Source organism: Cariama cristata, unplaced genomic scaffold, assembly GCF_000690535.1.
Source record: "Cariama cristata isolate BGI_N322 unplaced genomic scaffold, ASM69053v1 scaffold8337, whole genome shotgun sequence".
Lineage (NCBI taxonomy): Eukaryota > Metazoa > Chordata > Aves > Cariamiformes > Cariamidae > Cariama > Cariama cristata.
In genome coordinates this window covers 23819-32408 of record NW_009624899.1, presented here as the reverse complement: position 1 = coordinate 32408, position 8590 = coordinate 23819, and the positions used below count along the sequence as shown (strand labels likewise).

Sequence of the window (8590 nt, the reverse complement as noted above, 5' to 3'; positions counted from 1 at the left end):
CAGGAAAACTCAGTGCAAAGCGCAGCTGCCAGAGCATCCCTGATGGGGTCAAACAGCCTCAAAGCAGAGAAATGATAGGGATGAAGGGATTTCGAGGCTGCTCCAGACAGCTTGATGCTACAGTCCTTCCTGTTTGGGCTTTTTCTCTCTTTTTTCTCTTTTTTTTGCCAGTCAGAGCACAGGTACTGGCACTCTGCTTGGACTCTTCCTTTCCTGTGGCCGAACTAAAAAGTTACTTGCCACTGGAAGCATTAGGTAGCTCTTAAATATCCAAAATACATCTCCCTAGCAAACAGCTTTCAGACTAGTAACAGGCACCGATGAAACAAACCTGCTGTCTCAGTCACGACAAACCTGGGCTGGAGGCTAAGAGGGGAGGGAAGGATGCGCTCGCTCCCTGTGCGCATTGGGCCGAAGGGCAGCTCGCTGCGATGGCTGTGGGTCAGCTCACCGGTGTGTAATTCCTAACCAGTTTTCTTTAGAAATACCATGGCAAAGAAAATGAGGGCTTTGATGTGGCTACCTGCTTAATAGGCAGGGTAAAATACAAACAACATTTGCCTCTCTTCTACAACTTCAAAGGCTTCCCTACTATAATTACTTTTTTAGAAGACAGGTGATCTAGCAGGAAAAAAAGATCTGATGTGAGGGAGGTCATCAAAGAAAAGATAGGTATTAAAAGAGGAGTGATTCACTTTGCTCTGAGGTGGAACAGCAAAGACCTTTGTAGAAGCGTCTGGGCTGAATTTGCATGATTAACCATGGGCTGACAGGTCTGGGCACAAAATACCTGAGTCACAGCCTGGATCCCAGCTGCCATTGAAAGCTGCGAATCCCGCACCAGATGCCAGCACGAGTTCTCCGTTCAGGGGCAGGTACTAGACAAAGGGATTCAGAGTATTAATGTGCGGTCCCGCTGCCAGCCACCCAGGCTTGTAATCAAAGAACAGTGCTAATTATTAGGCTGCCTATTACACTTGCTGTCTCCGAGGCACTTTACAGTCATTAGGAGTTACCCTCGCCGTGCCCCACATTAATGGGAAAGTATCAGCTCCCGTGTTTACAGATGGGGATGCTGCGACAGGGAGAGGCACTTTGACATTATCTTCCAGTTACACAGAAAAGCATGAAGTGTTCAGGGAAGAAAGAACAAGGAAAAAGCAAAATAAGCTCTTTTGACAGCTACTTCCTCCTCTTGCACACATTCCCCACAGCTCAGGAATGGCTTCATACATTGGTATGCCATGAAAAACCTGACCTTACTCTACAAGTGCCCAGAGGTCCCTTCGTTTAATGGGTTCCCACCTCCGGAGGCTGCGCTTGCCTCACAAAAAACAACTCACAGGCTCAAGCAACGCTTGGTGAGGTCTCAACTAGTGGGTTCGTGCTTGGCACGAGCTAAGGAAAGCACACAGCGGCATTTGCCGCAGCCTGCCCTAGCCAGACCCTCTTCTGTTGGGGTAGGACATCACCGGCAGGTACTCAGGGTCACCACACTTGCCTAGCGTCAGCCTGGCCAGGCTGCTGCTCCGGGGCACAAGGCCAAACCTCAACAGGCGCAGGTCTGCCATGGGAGCCCTTTTGGTGAGAAGCTGCAGCCACCCAGCTCACCGGCCGGCACTGCCGACTCTGGGACAGGCCTTGGCAAACCACAGAGTCAGGCAACTTGTTCACAGCACACGGGTTATTGAGCCCAGCCCATCTTATTTTACGTTTAGAAGTCACCACAGAGAAAGTTGGGTTTTCCCCCCAATATTTTCATGTGTCAAGGAGTGAGTGAAGTTCAAGGCTCCCTTCTCGTCTAACTTGATCTATCCAGGGTTTTAGCACCACTCCCTAGAGAGCAGCTGGAAGCCCTCCAGGACTGCGTTATGCCGATGCATTGGGTCCTGTGCTCAGGCAGAAGCACGTTAGAAGGGATTTTAAGGTTTCATCTACTTAATTGGTCTTTAAATATGCATATAGGTTACAGAAAGCAAGACTTACAAATGACTGCTGTGAGTGGCTGAGATGATAGCTCTCTGTGCTTGGGGCAGTCTTGCCTGAGGATGCTCTGTCCCACACAGCTATCGGAGATGGACATAGCGAAAAGCTCCTCATCCCCCAAGCTGTAGGCAGCTGTTAGAAGTTCAGTGCCCTGGTGGTACGTTGCTTTGAAGGGCATAGCCCAGGTCCCTCTCTCGGCTTGGGAACCGTGAGAAGACCGGGTGGAGAGCAGAGGGCGGCTGCCACCGAGAAGAGCCCTGCAGTGCTCCTGTGCACCATCTGCTTCAGACCCAGCAATGCCGTACGTCGGGCTGGACAAGAGGGGATGACAAGGTGAATAGCTGAGGTCTGGGCAACGTCTGCCCCAAGGGTACAGAGTGTCCCCACCAGCCAGGGAGAAGCCTTTGCTTATGGACATTTCTCCATGAGGCCATAGCATGTGTCATGCCTAACTGGAAATCACGCCATCATGTTCTCTGAATTTCTATTACTCTTGAGTAAAGCCAATTTTTCCAATACTGAAGCACTGAAAGAGGCTGAAATGTCTGCCAGACTATGAATGGCAACGTGCCCTTTAGCTGCAGATACAAATGCCATGTCTAGTGATGTTCTGAGGCTCAGGACAGCCTGCTTTGAGCTGGGCAAGGCCTATGCTACCAGCTTCTTTCACAAGGTGCTTCACTTCAGAGGTGCCCTGGCTTGTTTTCCACGCAGGAACAGGTGGTGGGACACTTTGGGAGCAGTCAGCGAAAGTCTATACCCAGGGCAGGTACCAGCAGCACTGCCGGCCAAGTCCCTTCTCCCAAATCCTCTGGGCCATTTCAGGCTGGAGCCCCTCACCGCTGTCTCTTGCCCAGTTTGCAGGTTGCCACCCTGCACCCTGCTGTGCATGACGGGGCCAAGCAGGGAGGGTGCCCAGCCAGCTGCTGGGGTCCAGCTGAGCTGCCCAGGGTGGGGTGTTGGATGGGCTGCGGTGGATCAGTTCACCAATGCAGGGTACCAGCTCTTCACAGCAGTCACCTGTGGGCACTCCGTCCCGTAGCTGCAGGGATCTTTGGGTGGAAGAAGAAAAATCAGACAGCAGCTGCTGGCGATGGGGATAGGTGACAGCAGGGCCATGACTGCCTGGCCTCTGCTTGCTTTCCCAGGCTGCAGAAGTTGGTGTTTGTGAGTGTTGTTGCTGGATGAAGACCACAGGGTTGGGAAGTCCCTGCTCTCATCCCTGCCTGCCTGACAGCTCTTTCCCCTGCAGTTACCAAACACTCTGACTCTGGCTGTGGGTCAGAGCCTCCCAAACGCCCTGTGGTGGCCATGCAGGACACAATGAGCTTTCCCATCCAGGGGTTTGTTCTTTCAGCTCTTCACAAATTAACCAGGGCAGAGAAAAATGCCACAGAGATAACACTTAGACAAATATGTGCCTGTATTTGTAAGCTGCCTTGTTCACGCTGCTTCAGCCAGCAATGCAAGAGCATTGTATGCCCGCATTATGCACAAAGCAAAGCAAGGAAAAGCCGGTAAGGATTCACACGACGTGGCTGAGTTCAGTGTGGCGAGAGCGGAGATGGGGTGGGCTTGCTTGGTTAGAGATACACACACGTGCACATATGGATGCACAAGTGCTGGTCCAACAACCAACCGAGGTCGCATCCTTCTGTGCCCGGGAGAGCCCAGGTGAGCGGGGTCTGGATGGGGTGCAGAGTAGACGCAGGGTCAGCACAGCACAGCACCAATCCTGCCCATGGGGAGGGGTGGGAGGAGCTACCTTATGCTAAACCTGCCCCATGCCCACAGGACCTGTGCAGGGCTCTGGAGACCCTGGCCTCTGGGTTCTCTGGAGAAGATGCAGCTTCTCCAGCTATCACTGGAGATCCCCCTCCACCATTGAGGTCAAAACCCCAGGCTGGCTGGACTTCCCAAGCCCAGAGGAAGCTGTCCATGTAAGCGTGAGAGTGGGAGGGAAATGAGAATCCCACAACACACGCGGTGTCCCAGCTGCTGACCCCTTCACAGTCTGGGACTGCCCAAACACTGTTAGCACCAGTCCTGCAATTAAAAGTCAATACAATGCAATGCGAGCCAGCGGATGGAGTCACCTCATCTCCACAAAAATGAAGTGCAAGAGCAGCCCTGTACGTCTGCTTTGTAGCAGGAATTTCTGAGGCTGGCCCCAACAGCTACGGTTCCTTGCCCACCAAGGCGAACGCGTTGCCCATCCACCACCAGCCCTCCCCGAGATGCACACCACTGCGCAGCATTTCAGAAGTGGCTCCATCGTCCAGTGGATCTTTGTTTGTAAATAATTTGCCCTTTCTTTTTTCCTAACATTAGTTAAGCATCTCAGCTTGCTGCAGAGTACAAATGGAGACTCCGGTTGGGCAGTGGTTTTCTGCATTTGGGAGTTTAGTATAGAAATTGTATATAGGCTGGGCCACTTTCCAAGTACATTTTGAACTGAGCAATGACATGTACCAAAGGACCGAAGCCAAAAAGCTGGCAGTTTCATCTGCCTTCCCTTGATTCTGCCAACCTGTACTCCAGGGCCATTAATACAGCGAGCATAGAGTCCCATTAGTCGTTTCCCATCCCTGATACTGGTAAATGACTTATCTCCTCAGTCATCGTTATCAAGTGTAATGACAACTGAAACACAGTCATCATTCTTCTCATCAAAGTCAGCAAAAAAAAAAAAAAAAGAGGAAAGACCCATGTGGCTCTTGGCCCAGAGTCACCACGTTTGCTACCCCAGGGCTGGACCACTGAGAAGAAATCCTACTGCCCCAGTGCATAAGTGAAAATGAAACAAACCTCCAAAATGCAAAAGAAAAAAAATAGCAAATGCCTGAGAGGCGCCTTTTGAAGCAGGTGGCTTTGAACCGGCCTCTGGCACATCCTGGCTCTGCTCGATTCATGAGCATCGGGCTGAGATGTCTGACAGCAGCAGTGTGACTGGCGTGTCGCCGTCATTAGCACAGGAAAAAATGCAGCACTTCTGCTTTGAGCCTGGGTAAGCGATGCTTGTGATCGCAGCCGCCTCTTCCCCCAGCCTTGTTCTAGTTCACAGTATCAATGCATTTGAATTCCTTGCTCAGGTGAGAGGGTGCCACCATCCCCATCGTGCAATGCCAAGACTGCCCCAGCATGCTGGGCTCCACAACCCTGCACCCATGGGTGCACCAGCGAGCAGGTCGGTAGCCCACAGGGTTGCGCATGTTCCTGGGTGCCCTCACCTGGCACCCAGCCCAGGAGCAGCTTCAGGGCTGGTACCAGTGGCACCCCATTGAAAAACATCACTGGGGTAGGATGTGACAGGGTTATTTCTCCAACATGGAGTGCTGTAACCCACCGCAGGTGTTAATGCACAAGGAAAACAATTTCTGTATCATCTCTCCCAGTCCTGCTTTGCTGGGACAGCATCCCCCCGCAAACAGCAGCAGGCAGCCAGGGCAGCAGGTAGGCAGCCCCTGCCCCTTGCTGCCAGCAGGTGGGAATAGTGGGAGTTTTCCTAACGCCCACTGGGGCCGGGCTGGGCACGTGGGTGCTTGGGTGGGATCCAGCTGTTGGCTGAAGGCCCCAGAAAGGCACGGGCCCAGATTCATCCGCAGGTGAATCCCTTTGACAGCTCTGGAGCATTACCAGGGTTTGTTAGTGGGGGTTCATTTGTTTGCTTTTTCTGCCCAGGTGAAGCTCCCACCTACATCCTTGAGCTGGCATCCTTCCCCCTGAGCTGCACACACCATCCTATGCCCACAGCCTGCCAACAGATCCAGCCTGTCCCTGCCATGGCCTCCGGTCATACGCCGGCTATTCCAGATCCCCTGCGAGAGGGACAGGCAAGGCAGGATGACCTGTGGCCATCCCAAGACCTCTGGGTCACCCAAGGAGGGTGACCTCCTGCTGGACTAGGATCTTGCTGCCCAAAGAGCTCCCTGCCCAGGCACATGCCCCCATGAGGAACAGGGCTTTAGCATCCCAAGGAAACCAGGCAAGAAACACAGTTTTTATCCTCATGAAATCCACGCTCAGGCAGGCTGGTGCAGTGCAGAGTAGGGCACAGAAGCTAGTGCTCCTTTCCGCAGGACACTTGGGTGGCAAGCAGAAGATGCCCACCAGCCCTCCTCTGCTCCCAGCAATAACTCACCCCTCTGCTTTCACCCCCCGGAGCAGGCAGGGGCACAGGCAAAGGAGCAATGCGCTGGTGGAACATCATCATTTCAGCATCATCCCCTGCAAGCTAAGAAGGCGCTTGGCTGCGTGTCCCTGCCTCCCCCTCCTGCAAGGCAGGTCGTCATGTTTTACGTTGCGTTTCAGGGCACAGGCCCCTCTGCATCACCTGCCCAAGCTGGCCGTGCCACCGCATCCCCTGGCACATGGGTGGCCTGGCACATTGGTTTCCTGAAACATCACGCTCCTGCCCATCCTCACAAAGAAGCCACAGCTCCTGGCCATCCCACACAGGTGCTGGCTAGCATATCCTCTGCCAAACCACCCCGCAGACCCCAATAAAAGCCATTGAGGGGAATAAAAAAAGCAACCAGCCCAGAAAAACCATTATTTTGAATGCAGCCCCCCAGTGCGCACCTCCAGATGCAGAGCCAAACAGGTCCCAACAGGGTGCAGAAATCGGGTGTCCCTGGGAGACACGGGGGCGTTGAGAGCCCCTCGGGGAGCACATACGGCAAACCAGCTCAAGACACTTGAGTTATGGATGCAGAAGTCACACAGAGGCTTAAAGCCTTTTGCCAAATCTACTTCAGGTTAGTTGAGCTCATTATCCTGAACCTCCCTCCACAGACAAGATCAGAGAGAGATGGAAAGAGGCTCACGGTGTGGGCAGGGGACCCGTCCCCAGCGGTGAGGGGTGGCAGCTGGTCCATGGAGCAGCCACCCAGCCAGACCTGCCCCAGCATCTGCTCCAGCCTGGGATGCCGACAAGCTGCTCCACTCGTCACGGGCTTTAATAACTCCTCCTGCTGGAAACTAGCTTGCAAGGAGCAAATAAACTCGGGGAGGCAACTGTAAAAGGCTGTTTTACCGCACTGCTTTCCTAGGGCAAGCCTTCAGCGGGAACACTACCGGAGAAAAGCCTGCAGGATTTGGGCTTGTAATTATGTGCTAGCACGCATGCACGCACTCCTGCGAAATTTTTTACCTTCATATGAGGAGAAGGAAAAATAATCCCTTTTCTGGGTGTTTCCTTACCCTGCTGTTTGGGAAGCAGGGGGGGAGGGAGCATCGGTGCCTGGGACGAGCGCAAACTCTGGCAATTCATTAGAGCTGGTGCCCCTGGAGAGCAATTGGCATTTCAAGATCAATCTCTGCCAGGAACCGAGCGGGAGCATCCTGCAGCAAAGCTGAGTACATTCTGCTCTCGCAATTAGGCAGCTAAAAATATAAGGTTGGGCAAGGCATCCCTGGTTAGACCCCAGTGCCCCACACACTCCCAACCTTGACCCAGCCTTTGTGGTCCCCCACTGGGGGAGCATGGAGGAGGTACGGGCAGTTGCTGCCGCCGTGGCAGGGCTCAGTGATGGCACAGAGCGGGAAAGGTGATGTCGTGCTGTTGAATAACCCCGGCCAGTGCCCTGACCCTGGCATCGTGGGAGTCGAGCGAGGCTGCTCTGCCCACGTGGCTAAACCCGACTCCTACCACCCCAAAAATAGCAAGCGGCATCATCCATCCCTGGCCCGTGCTGCAGTGCCGGCTGGCTCGGGCACAAACTGCACCAAGGCTGGTGTTATCTGGGCAAATGCTGGGCTTGCAGCCACAGCTGTGCCCTGGCCTGGCTCCCTTTGGAAGCGCAGCCATAGCCAGAGGGTCCAAACCCCTCAGAGGAGCCCTTCTCCCACAGCAGGGAGACAAGTGAAGCCAAAGCCCACCTTGCCCTGGAGCACCCACATCAGGCACTACCATCCTGAGTACTTCCATCTTTTTTTGTGGATTTACTCCCAGGCGCCTCTGAAAGCTGGCTAAATACTGATCTGCAACTTTAGGCAGCTAAATACCATAGAAAATCCAACCTAATCACAACAGTTGTGCTTCAAAGTCACTTACACTTAAGCTGGATTTGGATTCAGTGCGTGGCTGAATTAGGGACCCACTTGAAACTTCAGACCAAATAACGAGGAAGCTGGACGATAATTGGGTTTCCTCCGAGCAGGGAGGTGGGCTGTGTGCCCCAACAGCCCTGGTCTCCTCCCGAGAAAGCAGCTGCCAGCACTCGGCTGCTGCCCACATGAGATGGATGGGGAGGGGAGCTGGAGGGTTCAATGTACAGAAGTGTTTCCTTTAATACAAATGTCTAGGGGGGGGCTGATGGTGGCACACATGGACCCTCCGGCACCCCAGGTCTCACTCCACACAGCTGGGGAGTCGGGATGGGAGGGTTGATGCTGCTCCTCCACTGACAGGGCACCAGCGCCAAGCATCCCTCCCCTGCACCCACCGCAGCGGGCACTGTCCTCATGAAAGTCAGTAACAGCTCAGCCCCTTCCCCGGCTGTGAATTTCCTCCTGTGCTGCTATAGAAAGCAACGCTGTCTTTTTTTTTTTGGCCAAAGGCTATATAGCATCTCCATGGTGACTCTAAAGCTTAATGTATTCC

At 53.7% G+C, this 8590-nt stretch overlaps 1 protein-coding gene across 1 annotated transcript in view; it reads right to left on the bottom strand.

The window, feature by feature from the left end:
* AMN (amnion associated transmembrane protein) overlaps nt 1-8590 on the bottom strand; it is a 22133-nt gene that overhangs the window by 8866 nt on the left and 4677 nt on the right. Inside the window, exon 4 of the mRNA XM_009703368.1 lies at nt 791-878. Coding sequence (XP_009701670.1) covers nt 791-878 — 88 coding nt within the window. The remainder of the gene's footprint in view (nt 1-790; nt 879-8590) is intronic.